Source organism: Erythrolamprus reginae, chromosome 6, assembly GCF_031021105.1.
Source record: "Erythrolamprus reginae isolate rEryReg1 chromosome 6, rEryReg1.hap1, whole genome shotgun sequence".
Classification (NCBI taxonomy): Eukaryota; Metazoa; Chordata; class Lepidosauria; order Squamata; family Dipsadidae; genus Erythrolamprus; species Erythrolamprus reginae.
Window position 1 is genome coordinate 76,311,575 of NC_091955.1, and position 19,587 is coordinate 76,331,161.

The window sequence follows — 19,587 nt, forward strand, 5'->3', positions numbered from 1 at the left end:
TAAGGGGCACTACTGGTGACTGGGAAAATAATTGTGTAGACAAATGAAAGGCAAAAGCATTTCAGCAATTCGTGGAAAAAGAAACGAGATTCTTTTTGCTTTGTTTTTTTAAAAAAGTTGATATTTCACTTCAAATTGTATGTGATACAGTGAAAGCATATATAAGAGGATTGAATATGACACACAGTATTTGAGTAAAAAATAAATACAGAAGGAAAACCAAGACAAAATTAAAAGAGGAATATAAGAAACTAGAAAAAGAACTCCAGAAAGACAGAAATAAAAAGATTTAAAACATGATGGAGCTGAAGAAACATCAGACGAATTTGATGGAAATAGAAGAGGTGGCAAGGAAAATAAAAATTACTAAACATAATTTTTTTGAACATGCAAATAAGTTAGGGAGATGGTTAGCTTGTACAATGAAGAAGAAAAAGGGAAAAAAATATGGATTGAACAATTGGAAGACACTGAAGGGAACATTCAATATTGAAATGTGAGGTGGGAATTGTGTGGGCATATTATGAGGATCTGTACAAACAAGAAAAAGTAATTGAAGAGAATATAAAACAATATATGGAATTACCTAAAATACCAGAAAAGTTTAAGAACTTATTAGAAGAGAAAATAACAATGATGAAATTAACAGAGGCAATTAAAAGACAGAAAAATGGTAAAACACCAGGACCAGATGGACTACCAGCAGAGATATATAAGACATTGGAAGAAACATTACAAATTGTAATGTTGGAGCTTTATTAGATGCCAAGATAATGGTCAGAGGAGACTGATTTACAGAAAATTAAGAACTACAGACCGACCTTGCTTTTTAATGAGAATTATAAAACCTTTGCTTCAATAATGGTGGATAGACTAAAAAAAATTCTTAAATGAATTTATACATTCAGGCCTTTTCCGGCCATGTTTCCTCCCAGGAGATTCCTAGAGAGGCCCCAAGGAGGCTTCTCCCTGTCTTTTCCGGCCCTGTTTCCTCTCAGGAGATTCCTAGAGAGACCCCAAGGAGGCTTCTCCCTGCCTTTTCCGGCCCTGTTTCCTCTCAGGAGATTCCTTGAGAGGCCCCAAGGAGGCTTCTCCCTGCCTTTTCCGGCCCTATTTCCTCTCAGGAGATTCCTAGAGAGGCCCCATGGAGGCTTCTCCCTGCCTTTTCCGGCCCTGTTTCCTCTCAGGAGATTCCTAGAGAGGCCCCAAGGAGGCTTCTCCCTGCCTTTTCCGGCGCTGTTTCCTCCCAGGAGATTCCTAGAGAGGCCCCACGGAGGCTTCTCCGGGCCTTTTCCAGTTACAGTTTTGGAGGCTTCGGTTTGTAAGTGGAAAATGGTTCTTTAGAAGAGGCAAAAAAATCTTGAACATCCGGTTTTTATCTTGAAAAGTTCTTAAGTAGAGGCGTTTGTAGGTAGAGGTACCACTGTATTCTCTTTTATTCCTCTTACTGCTACCTTTCTTGGCAGCTAAAATTCATTTCCAAACCCATTTAATCCTTAGACAGTCAGTAAAGAATTCACTTTTTATTAGGTTTCCTATACTGTCTTTTGAAACTAATAGTTAATCAATTGTCACCAAAAAGACTAGTTTTTTCCAAAAATTATTGAGAGCCCTGTTCACACTGAAACATGGTTTATAATTTATCTCACTGTAAAGGACAATTTGTTTCAAATTTCTATTGGTGAGTGTTTCTGAGTTTGTTGTGGATGATAGCAGAATACTTTCGTGCTGATGTGGCTATTTCATTTTGCGCATCCTCCCAGTGCTCTGAAATATTTTCTCATCAGGTCTTTCCTTGTAGTTTCATAAAAAATGTTAGATGCCAAAGGGTCTGTAAACAAATTTGGAGAGATGATGGTAACACATTCCATCTTTTGGTCACCTTGAAACTAAGCAGGAGAAAAATCTCACTTTATCCACAAGAATTTTTACACAATTCTCTTTCTCCTGAAAGGAATATATTTTTCATCATATTGAATGGGAATTAATAGAAAAATATGCACGGGAATGTTTTTGTGTTGCAGAAATGTGCAAATGTGGTACATTGGTAGTTCCTTGGAATGCAACATATGTAAAAGATGTTAGATCATGGCATTTTTTAAATGCATACATAATAGAAGACTTTTGTGAAATGTTCAGTTTGATGGGCAACTCAGAGGAAAGTTGTATATACCACCAGCCTATTGAAGGCATAGACGCACAATATATCTATAAGTTATTCCCTGAGTGGGTCTTATTATTTAGGTCAGTGATGGCGAATCGGTGGCACAGGTGGCACGCGGAGCCATATTTGCTGCCACCTGAGCTGTTGCCTTAGACCAGGGGTCGGCAAAATTGGCTCTTCTATGACATGTGGATTTCAATTCCCAGAATTCCTGAGCTAGCATGATTCTCCCAACATAACTTTAAGCTGATTGGCAGGAAGGTCAAAGGGACACCCCCACTGTAAACGCCTGATTGGTTGGATTGTAAAAATATGTTCCAAGGCGCCAGAATGGAAGCTTTAGTTCATAACACCATTTATCTTTTCCAATGGTCTTAGGTGACCCCTGTGAAACGGCCGTTCGACCCCCGAAGTGGTCCCAACCCCAGATTGAGAACCACTGTGTTAGAAGTTTTAATCCTTGTGATTTCTTACATTGCCGTGTTATTATTTTGTAATGGTTAATGTTTTCCTCCGATGCTATTCCTCCACAGAGCCCCTGAAATCATCCTTGGTTTACCCTTCTGCGAAGCAATCGACATGTGGTCTTTGGGATGTGTCATTGCAGAGCTTTTTTTGGGTTGGCCACTATATCCAGGAGCTTCAGAATACGATCAGGTCGGTATTGCTGGTTTTGTTGCTATTGTAGTTGTTACCTGAACAAATCTGATAACCCTTCTCCTGCCAGGGTGAGAAACTTCATGAATTGCTTTCCATTAGGGATACTTGAATTGGATTAGTTGATTCCCTTAGATCAGTGTTTCCCAACATTGGCAACTTGAAGACATCTGGACTTCAACTCCCAGAATTCCCCAGCCAGCATTCGCTGGCTGGGGAATTCTGGGATTTGAAGTCCAAATATCTCCAAGTTGCCAAGGTTGGGAAACACTGCCTTAGATTACACTTCATTTTATTAGATACATGGAGAATTCAACCAGAGTTATAAGAAATTTCTATTTCTACTATTTGGGGTTTGTAAGTAGACATTTATTAATTTACTATTTATTAATTTGACTTCTCCATCCAATCCCATGGGACTTAGGGCGGCTTACAACAATATAAAACACAGTATAATACAATAATAGAAGAATATTAAAGCTATGCACCTGTTCACTCTTCATAGATTAAATGATCTACGAAGCAAAAAATGATCCACTGAATAGCGATTCACTGAAATGTATGTTTGATGTCTTGACGTTCTGTCATATTTCTTGTATGTAGTATAAAATTTGAAACTAAATAAAAAATTATACTGTGATCCCTCGATTTTCGCAGGTTCAAACTTCGCGAAACGGCTATACCACAGTTTTTCAAAAAATATTAATTAAAAAATACTCCGCGGTTTTTTTTCTATACCACGGTTTTTCCCACCTGATGACATCATACGTCATCACCAAGAGTCACTTCTCTCATTCTTTCTCTCTTTCCTGTCATTCTCTGCTTCAATCATTTTCTCATTTCTCTTTTTTTCTCCCCTTTTTTCTATCATTTCTCTCTGTCTCTACCTTCCACTCTCCCCCTCTCTTGCTCTCTCTCTCTCTCTCTCTTTCTCACTCTTTGTCCCTCTCTCCTTTCTATCTCACTCTGTCTGTTGCTCTCTCTCTGTGAGAACACCTGCCCCGCCTCTCCTGCAGTCCCCTCACTGACAGCTGGGACGAAAGTGCTCTCAGCTAAGGGACTGCGAGAGGGGCGGGGCGGGCATTCTCAAAGCGCTCAGAGCGGCTAGCGGCCGAATGAGGAGGACGAGAAGCCGTAGCCACGAGCGCTGCGGCAGGAGGACCCATGCCCCAAGAAAGCCAGTGAGAGGGGCGGATCGGGCGGGTGGGGGGGCAGCGGTGAGGGGGCCGGAGGCACTGGGGAGGCGGGGGCGGCCGACATTCAAAACAATCTTTGCCGGCCTCCACACTTTTGTCGCTCCCCGCCCCCAACTTCAAGCCCGGCTCCTTGCACGGCCTTGGAAAAGGGTGCACAAGGGTAGTTTTTGGCTGTCCATAGCCAAAAATTGTGTTTTTACTTCCGCATCTCTACTTTGCAGAAATTCAACTTTCGCAGGCAGTCTGGGAACACAACCCCCATGAAAATCGAGGGATCACTGTATATATATAAAATATTAAAACTAAACATATTAAAATAATAAAACAATAAACCCTATTCAAAAACCCACAACAATCCAATCAATCAACCAACATACATACCTAACCTATCGACACAATTTGGTCGTGAGTGACAGATGGACATTTGGAAATGAACAGCAGAAACTACAGCAATTCCCTTGTTTGCGTTTCAAATATTCCTTCTTGATCCATATTGTTCTAATCACATTTCAACACAATTAGGATATCCTTCTACCTCGTCTGGGTTTATCAGTTATTAAACATGCCCAGAGCTCATTGATGTCCAACATTGTGTTGGTTTTTTTCAATACTCAAAAGCAAATGGCGGAGAATGGGGTGGTGATCAGGTAATGTAACCTCACTTTCAATGCATTTCGTTCATACCAGCTCTCTTAAAGTTAATATTTGAGGATAAAAGTCAGAGTTGTAAATGTTCTGTTGCCAATAAAGCACAACCTTGGAGCATACATGCTTTCTTTGTATAGGTTTATTGCCTTTCCATTATCTTTATGGGCTATGAACAAAACGATACACACCATAATCTTTGAAGGCTTATACAACAGTGGGGTGGGATTTTAATAGAGAAAAGAAAGATAACTTTACAGCTCCCTAGTAATTTAGACTTTTAATACGTAGTCAACATTATTAATGGTTGAAATCCGTGGGCTTTTGCCCTCCCTTTCAAATCCTTGATTTGAGTAACACTTTTCTGTGACTTCGTTTTATTTCTATACAGTGGTACCTCATCATACGAACTTAATTGGTTCCAGGAGGAGGTTCGTAAGGTGAAAAGTTTGTAAGATGAAACAATGTTTCCCATAGGAATCAATGTAAAAGCAAATAATGCCTGCAAATCCTTCAGGAAAATCCCAAACTTTAGAAGGGAGGCGAACAGAGGGCAGGGAGGAGCAGCTAAAGGGGGCGGGTGGAAGAAGCAAGGCTAAGCTAAAGGGTGAGTGGGAAGGAAGAAAGGCAAGGGGGGCGCCCCTCCCTTTTCTTTCTTCAAAAGACACCCTTTCAGTGCCTTTGCAAGCACGTTCTCTGCAAAATCTTTCCTCCTCCAAGCCGCCCCTCCCTTTTCTTTCTTCAAAACACACCGTTTCAGTGCCTCTGCAAGCAAGCTGTTCTCTGCAAAATCTTTCCTCCTCCAAGCTGCCCCTCCCTTTTCTTTCTTCAAAACACACCGTTTCAGTGCCTCTGCAAGCAAGCTGTTCTCTGCAAAATCTTTCCTCCTCCAAGCTGCCCCTCCCTTTTCTTTCTTCAAAAAAAGGGGGGGAAGAAACCCCTTCATCCCAGCAGCAGCTGCTTGGGTTCGTAAGGTGAAAATAGTTCGGAAGAAGAGGCAAAAAAAATCTTAAACACCAGGTTCGTATCTTGAAAAGTTCGTTAGAAGAGGCGTCCGTAAGATGAGGTACCACTGTATTTTCTTTCATTGTTAAATATGCACACAAATATGTTTACCTCACTGGGCAGAAATTCTGACCCAGATCTCAGTGAAATAATCCTGGCCTCACCTTCTTCTTACAGATCAGATATATTTCACAAACACAAGGCTTGCCAGCTGAATATTTGTTAAGTGCAGGAACAAAGACCACAAGGTTCTTCAATAGGGACGCTGATTCACCATATCCATTGTGGAGACTAAAGGTGAGGTGATTTTTTGTGTGTGTGTGTTTTCTTAAGCTCCCTTAGGCCCTGCATTTCAAAATGTTGAAATATTACTGATACGTTGGGTGAAATTACACTGTTGTGCTGATGCATAGTGTCTGTAATCAGAAATTCAATGTTGGTCTTGCTTAAAGGGTTTTTTTTTAATTTAATTATGTTTATCCTAATGTAATTACTGAACTGAAGAAGCTTCTTGGATGAGAAGCAAAATATCTTCAAGGAAAAACAGAGTCCAATTGCCTTTTGAAAAAGCACCTTTGGGGTACATTTATTATAACTGCCTATTTGCAGCAGCTTTTACTAGATAAGTTAAGCTATGTCTTGTATAATAAGACAGGAGCGATAATTTAAGAATCAGAAGCAAGCTCATAAAAAGAGCTTTATAAATTATATCAGGTACAGATTCATCCTTTTCAGCCCTCTTAGGAGTGTATGACTGTAACTTGTTACTTGTATGCTAAGATTTTTATTAATATCAATTGTTTGATTGATTGATTGACAATCATTAAGTGTTGTACCACATGATTCTTGACAAATGTCTCTTTTTCTTTTATGTACGTTGAGAGCATATGCACCAAGACAAATTTCTTGTGTGTCCAATCACACTTGACCAATAAAATTCTATTCTATTCTATTTTATTCTTTTTGTCTACTATTGGCTTGGAAGATAGTAAACTTTTCCTGGAGATTTGTTACTCAAGACTTCCTGGCTCCAAATTCTATAATTTCTAGAATAATCTTGTGAAGAGAAACTGTAATCGTATTTTACTGAATGTAGTATCTTTAACGTTACTTCCCCCCATTAATATAGCCATTGCAATCTCATGTCTCTCCCACATCAGAGGATATTTTTGGCACTTAGAAAAGACAAGGATGAAAAATCTTTACGGTACCTGAGGGGTTACATTCCCTCCTGCAAAGATTCATGTTATGGCAGCAGAAATAATCAAAACCAAAAATGGTTAAAGCAGCAGTGTTTATTTCCTTCCCTTATCCCCTCTGTCCCATTTTTCATATGTCTCCCAAAACCCAAATTGTATGTTGGGGATAAGATGAATTCAGAAGGTGCCATGTCTAAGACAATACTCCATTCCCTTACAACAAGACCATGTGCCGCTGAACTTGCTTTCCAAGAAGAAAAAGTCAAAAAGAGGGCGGGGAAAATATTTACTGACCCCTCACATCCTGGACACAAATTGTTTCAACTCCTACCCTCAAAACGTTGCTACAGAGCACTGCACACCAAGACAACTAGACACAAGAACAGTTTTTTCCCAAACGCCATCACTCTACTAAACAAATAATTCCCTCAACACTGTCAGACTTTCTACTAAATCTGCACTTCTATTCTACTAGTTTTTCTCATCATTCCTATCACCCATTTCCTCCCATGTTGACTGTATGACTGTGACTTGTTGCGTATATCCTAAGATTTTTATTAATATTGCTTCTTCATTGCTTATTTGACCCCTATGACAATCATTAAGTGTCGTACCACATGATTCTTGACAAATGTATATTTTATTTTTTGTACGCTGAGAGCATATGCACCAAGATAAATTCCTTGTGTGTCCAATCACACTTGGCTAATAAAAATTCTATTCTATTCTTTTCTATTCTATTCTATTCATATGATGCGAAATATTGCAATGATTTGAAATAATGCAAAGATTTATTTTAATTCTCTAGCAACTCTATGTGCAATGGACAATATACATATATTGAGTAATATTGTGTTGGGATTATGTTTAAAAGCAGTGGTAAATTACGTATTATTCACGAGTTAGTAATAAATTGGTGTCTAGTGAAATACTGGTTTTTAATTATCATTTTGGTTGATTCTGGGCAGACACCAGATGACCATGAGGCAGAGACGGGTATCAAGTCAAAAGAAGCAAGAAAGTATATTTTCAACTGTTTGGATGACATGGCACAGGTAAGAATACTGCTGGGATATCAATTTGGGACCCAGGGGAAGAGCCTTCTCTGTGGTGGCTCCGACCATAGTTCCCTCTAAGCTGAGCAGTGAGCAATCGCCCACTTAAAAATCATCATCAACTCAGAGTTTTTCAAACCTGCCCAGAAGCCGAGAGGGAAAAAGTGAGAGGGAAAGAGTGCCGCCCAGTCCCGAAGGGACTGCCGCTCAGACACTATACTTTTCCGCCCACACCAGAAAAAAATTAGAGGGGACATTGGCTCCGACCCTCTGGAACCAGCTCCCCCCTGAGATTAGGATTGTCCCCACCCTCCTTGCCTTTTGTAAACTCCTTAAAACCCACCTCTGCCGTCAGGCATGGGGGAACTAAAACATCTCCCCCTTGCCCATGTTGTTTTGCTGTTTGATTGATTGTGTGCTTGTTTTTTATATATATTGGGATTGTTTTATGAATTTCTTAACTTAAAATTGTAATTGGATTGGTGGGCATTGGATTTGTCACTATGTACTGATTTTTTGCTATTGTTGTGAGCCGCCCCGAGTCTGCGGAGAGGGGCGACATATAAAGCCAATACAGTGATCCCCCGTTTATTGCGTCCCCAACCATTGCGAACAGGGTACTTCGCGATTTTTCAACCCGGAAGTCAAAATACCATCTACGCATGCGTGCCCGTTTTTTCTATGGGCACGCATGCGTAGATGGCAACCGGCTTCCCTGGGTCTTCCCCCTCTTGCTGGCGTCAGCGAGGAGTTTCCCCACCGCCCACGCAAACTCCTCGCTGCCGCCCGCCCTTCGCCCGCCCACGCGGTTCATTCTCGCCGCTTTCGAGCTGAGTCCTGAAGCGAATTCGCTCCAGGACTCAGCTCGAAAGCGCGGAGAGCCAGCGTGGACAAGCCGTTCGCTAGCGCTGGCTATCGGCGCTTTTGAGCTGAGTCCTGGAGCGAATTCGCTCCCGGACTCAGCTCGAAAGCGCCGATAGCCAGCGTGGACAAGCCATTCGCTAGCGCTGGCTATCGGCGCTTTTGAGCTGAGTCCGGAAGAGAATTCGCTCCCGGACTCAGCTCAAAAGCGCCGAGAGCCAGCGTGGACAAGCCATTCGCTAGCGCTGGCTATCGGCGCTTTTGAGCTGAGTCCGGAAGAGAATTCGCTCCCGGACTCAGCTCGAAAGCGCCGAGAGCCAGCGTGGACAAGCCGTTCGCTAGCGCTGGCTATCGGCGCTTTTGAGCTGAGTCCGGAAGAGAATTCGCTCCCAGACTCAGCTCGAAAGCGCCGAGAGCCAGCGCGGAGGAGCCGAAGATTGGGGGCGGCGCGGCTATTTTAAAATGTCGCCGCCGGCATGGGGGGCTTGCCAGCACCCCCCGGACCCCCAACCTGGGTTTGGGGGGCTGCTAGGAAGCCCCCCATGCCAGCGGCAAACAGCCGCGCCGCCCCCAATCTTCGGTTCCTTGCTAGCGCTGTGGGAGTAAAAACACCATCTGCACATGCGCAGATGGTGTTTTTACTTCCGCAGCGCTACTTCGCGAAAACCCGCTCGTTGCGGGGGGTCCTGGAACGGAACCCTCGCAACGAGCGGGGGATCACTGTAAATCTAATCTAATCTAATCTAATTTGTCAGTAACAACATAAGTAAATAAAAACAATGAATTCTTCCATCAGTCCAAAAGAATTGTAGGTAAATGAAACCTAAAGTAGCTTAAGTTGCTTTTCAACCTCTATCATTGCCAACAAAGTAGCCTCTTAAGAGATTTTCCTTATAGAAAAGACCAGTAAATTGCAAATGTTAAGATCCTATCTCCACAACAATATACGCCTACACACAAATGTGGGGTTTGTTCCAGAACTGAGATTTGAGATTTTTAAAAAGGGATGCTCAACTTGATAAACCATCTAGACACACATTATATTTTATAAACTGGCAACCCTTCCCTTTTTTAAGCTGTAGTGTTTGTGGAGTGTTTATTTTTCTTTATCCAGAATGGAGAAGTTCAGCAGTATACTTATCATACATGTAATACATGCATCTTAAAATAGGTCTCATGATATTGTACAATAAGTACTGGTCAACCAGTTTATTCAACAGAGAAGTTGATTTGGAAAACATTTATTGTGAAAATTAAAACGTTGTTAGAACCTACTGCACATTAAACCAACATAGGGGAAAATAACATTGTTTACATGCATTTATAATAACTGTGCTCAAATATCAGGAAATTTCCTTATCAGGAAAGACTTAATGAACTCAATCTGTATAGTCTACAGCAGTGTTTCCCAACCTTGGCAACTTGAAGGTATTTGGACTTCAGCTCCCAGAATTCCCCAGCCAGCGAATGCTGGCTGGGGAATTCTGGGAGTTGAAGTCCAGATATGTTTAAGTTGCCAAGGTTGGGAAACACTGCTCTAGATGACAGAAGGGAAAGGGGGGGACATGATTGAAACATTTAAATATGTTAAAGGGTTAAATAAGGTTCAGGAGGGAATGTTTTTAATAGGAAAGTGAACACAAGAACAGGGCGGCACAATCTGAGGTTAGTTGGGGGAAAGATCAGAGGCAACGTGAGAAAATATTTTAGTGAAAGAGTAGTAGATGCTTGGAACAAACTTCCAGCAGACATGGTCGGTAAATCCACAGAAACTGAATTTAAACATGCCTGGGATAACCGTATATCCATCCTAAAATAAAATACAGGACAGGGGCAATCTAGATGGGACCATGAGCTCTTTTTCTGCCATCAATGTTTCTATGTTTCTAAATGGAATTTACACATCCAGTTGAAGACTATAGTATTCCTCCCCAAAGACTCTCTCTACCTCTATGGAGGCTGAAGAAGAACCTTTAGATTTGATTGGTTCAGACTTTTTTTTAAAAAAAACTGTATCTGCTACTGATTTGAATTTCCCTTCCAGGTAAATATGACAACAGATTTGGAAGGAAGTGATATGTTGGTGGAAAAGGCAGACCGGAGGGAGTTCATAGATCTGTTAAAGAAAATGTTGACGATAGATGCAGATAAGAGGATAACGCCAATTGAAACACTCAATCACCCATTTGTCACCATGACACACTTGCTCGATTTTCCTCATAGCACCCAGTAAGTTTCTTTCTGTCTGATTTGGTGATCTTGGAGTGGGGGAGGAGTGAAGAATGAGATGCAGAGGAAGGTGAATTGATAAGCTGCCAGATGTTCCTCTCGGGATTGTAAACAGATTTTGCATATGCAGTAGTACCTCTAGATACGAGTTTAATTCGTTCCAGAAGGGAGCTTGTATGTCGAACAACTTGTATCTGGAACAAATGGCTTTAGACTTTGTTTTTCCCCTCCGAGATAACCAAAAGCAAGGATTCTTGCGCCACCTAGTGGACGCTCGGCTCGTATCCCAAATTTGAGCTCGGGTCTTGAAAAGAAATTTCTTTCTCCTCATGGCTCGTATCTTGGAATACTCGCATGTGGAGCAGCTCGTATCTAGAGGTACTACTGTACAGTGATCCCTCGTCTTACAAACTTAATTGGTTCCGGGACGAGGTTTGTAAGGTGAAATGTTTGTAAGACGAAACAATGTTTCCCATAGGAATTAATGGAAAAGCTATTAATGCGTGCAAGCCCAAAACTCACCCCTTTTGCCAGCTGAAGTGCCCGTTTTTGTGCTGCTGGGATTTCCCTGAGGCTCTCCTCCATGGGAAACCCCACCTCCAGACTTCCATGTTTTTGTGATGCTTCAGGGGAATCCCAGCAGTGCAAAAAAGGGTGCTTCGCTGGCAACGGAAGTCCGGAGGTTGGGTTTCCCAGTGAGGGAAGCCTCAGCGAAATTGCAGCATTGCAAAAACACAGAAGTCCTCGAAACCCCACCTCCAGACATCCATATTTTTGTGATGCTGTGATTTTGCTGAGGCTCCCCTCGCTGGGAAACCTTATCTCCGGACTTCCGTTGCCAGCAAAGCACCCGTTTTTGCACTACTGGGATTCCCCTGCTGGGATTCCCCTGCAGCATCGGAAAAACATGAAAGCCAGGGGTGGTGTTTCCCATGGAGGGGAGCCTCAGGGGAATCCCAGCAGCCCAAAAATGGGCGCTTTGCTGGCAATAGAAGTCCAGAGGCGGCGCATCCCAGTGGGGGCGGCTTGGGTTTGTAAGGTGAAAATAGTTTGGAAAAAGAGGCAAAAAAACCTTAAACCCCAGGTTTGTATCTCGAAAAGTTTGTATGACAAGGGGTTTGTAAGACAAGGTCTCACTGTACTTGGTAGCCAAGTAGAAGTTTGAGATGTTCACATGACAAGAATATTTTCATGATCTTTAACCGGCAGCTCTTCTCCTAGAAATGGTTTGCTTTGAATTTAATTTTCTAGCTCTGGAGCCATGAGATATTATTCAACTATGGCATTTCTGGTTCTTTGCTCCAGTGATTTATTCATCTCTTCCTGAGCTGCATCAGTTGTCTCATATTTAGCCAGTAACTGCTAGGAAAACTGAGTGGGTAACTCAGCTCCAATAGCAAGAAGGCAAAAGTATTTTGTTCCCCTTATTTTCTAGAGGTAAGCTTAGGGATATAAGAGAAAGTTTTGCAGGGAAATGACGGAAGCATTTTTTAAGGCCCACAGGTGTATTAATTAACCGTAACACGGGGTAACCATTGAACATGGTAGACATGAACTGAATAAATTTCCCTTGACAGAATTTAATACATCTCGCCTTATTCTATGCCACACAATTGTAGCCTCACTCCATATCACTAGCTACCTCCATGCAAAAACAAAGAAGCAAACAAAAAAAACCCCATCCTACTTTAAACCCTCAATTATTAGATCACAACCCAAGGATAGCAGGAATGCAGTAGATGCATGAATGCCATTTTCATTTGTGGGCAGTGTTTGTGGATATTTTCAAGTAAAGTGCAGCTCGATGCTAGGAAACGAATCGATGAGAATCTGTGAAGAATTATCAAACTCTTTGGGATTCCGTTTCAGAATAGAAAGTTGGACTAGTTGCCTCTAAAAATATCTTAATAAACTAATTATTAGTTTTCCTTGCAATAGCTCTGTTACTTCATTCCATTTTGCTTAACAATTTTTAAATTATTTTTGTTTTAAATGTAACCCTGGAAAAAAAACTTTCTACAAATAAAGCATGATATTCTGATAATAATAGGGATTATTCTGGGGCTACCTTCAAAGAGTGTTTGGAGACTACAGATCATGCAAAATGCAGCTGTGTGAGCAGTCATGGGCATGCCAAAATATGCCCATGTTTCTCAAATACTTCGCGAGCTACATTGGCTGCTGATCAGTCTCTGAATGCAATTTAAAATGTTGGTTATGACCTATAAAGCCCTGCATGACATGGGACCAGATTATCTATTGGACCGTCTTCTGCCTCATATATCCCAGCGGTCGGTTAGGTCCCACAGAGTTGGTCTTCTCCAGGTACCGTCAACCAAGCAATGCTGTCTGGTGGGGCCTAAAGGAAGAGCCTTCTCTGTGGCAGCCCCGACCCTCTGGAATCAATTCCCTCCAGAGATTCGTACCGCCCCCAACCTCCCAGACTTCCGTAAGGCATTGAAAATGCATCTCTGCCAACAGGCTTGAGGCTACTGAAAGTTTAACATCCACCCCTGGCCCATGAGTGAAGAATGATGGAATGAATGGGAATGATTGGTTCTTAAACATTTAGGGGTTTTAGAATATAACTTATGTTTGAAAGTTAGTTGTTTTATTATTGAGATTTTAATGTATTTTAATATTATGTTTCTTTATAATTTGTACTTACCTTCTGTGAGCCACCCTGAGTCCCAAGAGAAGGGAGGCATATAAATCTGATTAAATGGATGGACGGATGGATGAATTATATCAATATTTGATTGTGCAAAGTGACATTGCAAAAATATATAAAGAATTTATGTAGTATCTCTTTACCACTGGGACTTAATTGAGCTTTTGCAAAGGTTTGGCTGTGGCACTGTTCATTGGAATGACGCCCAAGGAAAAATAAGTTCTAGCATTTTTTAGGACATTTGGACTTCTTAAGCTTTGTTTCAGGGCCAGGTGACTTTAGAGTTATAATGAAACTCAAAACAGCAATAGTCTGAGAATGCATGGTAGAAGAAGCAGTGATTCTAACAACTCGTGGTATTTGCATAATTGTTGTTCAGAATATTAAAGAATTTATCTCTTGAAGCCTTGGGTTATATTCTTAACAGCAGTTGTATCTATTACATCAACTGATTTTCCATCGCTGCCCTTAAAGAATCCCAGGAACTGTACAATGGTCGGTATGGTAATGTTTTAGTATGGCTGCTTATCATTCCAGGCAGAAACTACAATTCCAGCTGTCCCCGGGGAAAATATTGACTACAAATAATTTTTATGTTTGTGATATAGTTCTATGTATAATGAATATAGAGTTTTCTTTTGGCACCAAATAGCTGAGTTTACAATTTGCATTAAATCATGGCTTGTTTTAAGCCTTCTTTATTGAATAAAACAGAGTAGCTGAGCTCATATCTCTTATGAACTCAGATGTGATTTCCCCCCATCGGTTAGATTACTGCTAATCTTTCATTCTCCTTCTCCATCAATAGCGTTAAGTCCTGTTTTCAAAACATGGAGATTTGCAAGCGGCGAGTAAATATGTACGACACTGTGAATCAGAGCAAAACACCATTCATCACCCATGTAGCCCCAAGCACATCAACCAATTTAACCATGACCTTCAATAACCAGCTCAATACAGTTCATAACCAGGTAAGAGTAATCATTATGATAATCTAATTTGATGGGCTTTCAGAGGTTTGTAACTTCTTTCTTTTAAGGGAAGAGATCTTCCAGGATGTTTCTTTTTCTTTTAATGTTTAATCTCATAATTTAAGCAGAGGATAGAAATATGGACTGCTAATGACCCAAGATCTTTCAGAAACTGCGGATCCAGTATATATTTTTTTCCCTTTAAATTTATTTATTTTATTTATTTATTCGATTTTTATGCCGCCCTTCTCCTAAGACTCAGGGCGGCTTACAACATGTTAGCAATAGCACTTTTTAACAGAGCCAGCATATTGCCCCCACAATCCCCCCCCCTTTAACCCACCTCAGAAGAATGGAAGGCTGAGTCAACCTTGAGCGAGTGATGAGATTTGAACCGCTGACCTACAGATCTACAGTCAGCTTCAGTGGCCTGCAGTACAGCACTCTACCTGCTGCGCCACCCCGGCTCTTTATAATCTCATAACTCAAGAAGAGGTTGGAGATATAGACAGAGGGATGGTCCAAGGTTGCTCAGAAACTGTGGATCACCAAGAATTTGACTTTGGTCCTTCTCAATCTAATACCAGTGCATTCTAACTTATTGTGACAACCCATCTACCTTCAAAAAAAAATCTTTTCTCAATGATAATTTTGTAGCCAGTGGCACTTGTGACTAGAAGGGACTCCCAATTAGCAAGACTTGCTAATCTTTTCCTTTGGTGGTGGTGGTGGTGGGTTTCTATCCCGTGCATTATGGCAATCACACTACAGTAATACCTCGTCTTACGAACCTAATTGGTTCCGGAAGGAGGTTCGTAAGGCGAAAGGTTCGCAACACGAAACAATGTTTCCCATAGGAAACAATGTAAAAGTGATTAATGTGTGGCCTCCAGGAAGGACGTCTTTGTGATGTCAAAGTTCCGCCCATGGAATTCCCTATTGGGATTCCCCACCTCCGTTTCAGCCTCCAGATCGGCCGAAAACGCCGCTGTTGATTGTAAAAACAGCGCTCCGCCGGGCGGCGGCGCCAGGCTGTAACCTTCTGAAACAGCCGGGCGCTTCTCGGCGGCCTCCGGAACCCGAACCTGAACTTTTGCCGAACTTCCAGGTTTGGCATTCAGGAAAATGCCGAGAAGCTCCCCGGGTGACAGCCAGGCGGTGGCGCCCAGCAGAGTGCCATTTTGCGATCTGTGGTGGGTTCGTAAGCCGAAAAAAGTTCGTATGAAGAGGCAAAAAATTTCCGAACCCCCGGTTCGTATCTCAAAATGTTTGTATCACGGGGGGTTCGTATCATGAGGTACCACTGTATTTTCAAGTGAGAAATGTTCTTCAAACTAGGACAGAAAATCTCTGGGGAGGGGTGTTGTTTCTCATTATTTTTCAGTGTAATGGAGGAATTTCCTCTCTTTAATGATCACGAGACACTCTTCATCTATTGATTCTTTTGAAAATAGTCTTTAGACTTCTTATCCATTTGATAAGCAGCTCTCAAAATTTCCTAGAAAGTTCAGCCACACCCAAAATGCCATGCCATTGCGAGCAGATCCCGTTAGGGATGCTGGTTATCTCATTTATCTGCCTTTTATTTCAAATAAAAAAAATTGCACCAATGCACAAAAGTGAATGTGATGTTTATGATTTGCTGTTCTTGGATACCAGAGGATTCTCAAATATTGCAAAGCACTGCCTTGTTTTTTAAGGGTTTTTTAAAAAATCATCACATTAATATTTATTAACATTATTAATAAAGTTTCATTAATGCTCGGAATTTTTTTGCATTGCAAAAGTTAACTAAGAAAATCAATCACATTTGCAAAATTACAAGTAGGGAAAGAAGGGGGGAATCAGAATATGGATGGAGACATGTCTTCTTCATTCTAATTGGTGAAAGGTATAATCCAAATTAAATAATGCTGAATGAATTGTATTTTGGATACCAGAGGATTATCAAATATTGCAAATCACTGGCTTGTTTTTTAAGGTTTTTTTTTTAAAAAAATCATCACATTAATATATATTAACATTATTAATAAAGTTTCATTAATGCTTGGAATTTTTTTGCATTGCAAAAGTTAACTAAGAAAATCAATCACATTTGCAAAATTGCAAGTAGGGAAAGAAGGGGGGGATCAGAATATGGATGGAGACATTTCTTCATTCTAATTGGTGAAAGGTATAATCCAAATGAAATAATCCTGAATGAATTGTATTTTGTGAAACAAAGCAGGATTCTGTGTACTGTGAACATTCTTAAATTACTGAAGGACCTTTAAGTAATTTAATTAATAGTAAAATGAATGCAGGATGGAGTGAAAACAAATAGAGCTTCAGCTAGAACCAAAATCATGACTAAGTACAAATAATGGCTTTCATCTATGACTATTAAGGACAAGAACCAGAAAAAGTTGGTAATTCACATGTGATTAGAAACTGTGAACTGAGATATTTCGAGTCAATTACTAGCTTTCCCTGTGTAGAAGAGAAAGTGAGAGCAATCAAGGTACTGTAGCAGAAAAAAACAAACACTGGGATGTCAAAATGAAGCTGACATAAAACAGTTTCATTGTCAGTATTCTTGTGGGAGTGTTTTAATAGATAACCTTTTCCATCACACCTCCCTGGATGGAAGGGATGGAAAATAATTCATCAAACCATTCTTAAAACGGCTGCAGTTCTGCAGATGCTTAGAATTCTTCCACTCCTAAAAAAATCCCCCAAAATATCTAAACTAGATCTCTGGCCCTAAAGCAGGGGTGTTAAACTCAAGGCCCGTGAGCTGGATCCGGCCCATGGGGTGTTTAAATCTGGCTCACAAGGCCGCCCTGGAAATAGAAAGGGATTGGCCCGTGGTGCCTCGGACAGCCAAAACAGAGCACGTCGGCAGCCTGCTGCACCACTCTGCTGGCCAAAACACCTGGCCCTTCTCCTGGCCCACGGAGGAGAACTACAAAGTTGATCTGGACGTCTTGAAGAAATCCAGTTTAACACCCTGCCCTAGAACAAGATGTCTTGATTTTTTTTTTAAAAAAATGTCTTTTTATGGTTTTGGGGTTTTTAAATTATTAATTCAAATTAATTGGATTTAAGACATTATATATTGTTCCGTTATATGTTGTAAACCGCCCCAAGTCCTCGAAGAGGGGTGGCATAAAAGTCCAATAGGTAGGTAGGTAGGTAGGTAGGGAGGGAGGGAGGGAGGGAGGGATGGATAGATAGATAGATAGATAGATAGATAGATAGATAGATAGATAGATAGATAGATAGATAGATAGATAGATAGATCATGTGTCCATGAAGGTGCTCCAATTTTCAATGCTATTGTAACTTTGAACAGTCGCTCAATGAACTGCTGTAAGTGAAGGACTACCTGTAATCCTAAGCAAAGGAATGGGGTGCATGATGAGTCAAGTCAAACTCTTATTATTATCCTTATTCATCTCTAGCTCTTTTGCTTTGTTTTTTATTTTTCAAAAATCCTGTCTACCTTTTAAGGTTTTTATTTATGTGCCTTGTTTGTCTTTTCTTTTGAAAACTTGCTTCCCCCCAACATTACCATCGCCTTCATATTTTGTTTTTATTTTTATTTTAAATCCCATGCCTTCCTTTAGGCCACCACTCTGGCTCCCACTTCCACCACCAGTGCCACTATTTCCTTAGCCAACCCTGATGTCTCCATACTAAACTACCAATCTGCACTCTACCAGCCCTCGGCAGCATCCATGGCCGCGGTGGCTCAGAGGAACGTCCCTCTGCAGACAGGCACAGCCCAGATATGTGCTCGTCCCGACCCTTTCCAGCAAGCCCTTATTGTGTGCCCTCCGGGTTTTCAAGGTAAGAACCACTTCGGATTCCTTTCTGTTGTTAAATGTATTGCTGTTACTAAAGCAGTGTTCCTCAAATAATGGGGTGGCTTGGAATTATTATTATTATTATTATTATTATTATTATTATTATTATTATTTATTAGATTTGTATGCTGCCCCTCTCCAAAGACTCAGGGCGGCTAACAACAATAAAGAAGACAATGTAACAAATCTAATATTAAAAATAATCTTAAAAACCCCAATTTAAGAGACCAATCATACAAACAAGCATACCATGTATAAATTCTATAAGCCTAGGGGGAAGGGAAAAATTTCAATTCCCCCATGCCTAATGACAGAGGTGGGTTTTAAGGAGCTTGCGAAAGGCAAGGAGGGTGGGGGCAACTCTGATATCTGGGGGGAGCTGGTTCCAGAGGGTTGGGGCATGGCATTGGACCAGAGTACCTCCGGAACTGCCTGCTACCGCACGAATCCCAGCAACCGATAAGGTCCCACAGAGTTGGCCTTCTCCGGGTCCCGTCGACCAAACAATGTCGTTTGGCGGGCCCCAGGGGAAGAGCCTTCTCTGTGGCAGCCCCGGCCCTCTGGAATCAACTCCCCCCGGAGATTAGAACTGCCCCCACACTCCTTGTCTTTCGTAAATTACTCAAGACCCATCTATACCGCCAGGCATGGGGGAGTTGAGACACCTTTCCCCCAGGCTTTTTTATATTTATGTTTGGGTATGTATATGTTGTTTGCTTTTTTAAATATGATAGGGTTTTATGTGCTTTTTAATATTAGATTTGTTTTCGCTGGAATATTGTTTTTATTATTGCTGTAAGCTGCCCCGAGTCTTCGGAGAGGGGCGGTATACAAATCTAATAAATTGAATTGAATTGAATTGAATGTCGGGGGGGGGGACTGCATGATGTCGAGGAACGTACTTTTTTTTTTGCCGCAGGGAGTAGGGGTTGGGGTTTTTTTGCACCGAACAATAGCACACAGAACAGAGTAAGAAATGTGAAGTGCATATAACAAACCTTAAGAGACACTGTGGAAAACTATTTAACAGGGATGATAGGCTACAAAAGACGGGCTACAAAAATGGTGGAAGGTCTTAAGCATAAA

General features: G+C 41.2%; 1 protein-coding gene across 1 annotated transcript in view; it reads left to right on the forward strand.

The window, feature by feature from the left end:
- The window catches only part of HIPK2 (homeodomain interacting protein kinase 2), a 240,934-nt gene that overhangs the window by 173,893 nt on the left and 47,454 nt on the right, over window positions 1-19,587 (forward strand). Inside the window, exons 3-8 of the mRNA XM_070756302.1 lie at window positions 2,698-2,821; window positions 5,845-5,964; window positions 7,835-7,921; window positions 10,827-11,011; window positions 14,491-14,653; window positions 18,262-18,484. Of these exons, the coding sequence (XP_070612403.1) occupies window positions 2,698-2,821; window positions 5,845-5,964; window positions 7,835-7,921; window positions 10,827-11,011; window positions 14,491-14,653; window positions 18,262-18,484 (902 nt within the window). The remainder of the gene's footprint in view (window positions 1-2,697; window positions 2,822-5,844; window positions 5,965-7,834; window positions 7,922-10,826; window positions 11,012-14,490; window positions 14,654-18,261; window positions 18,485-19,587) is intronic.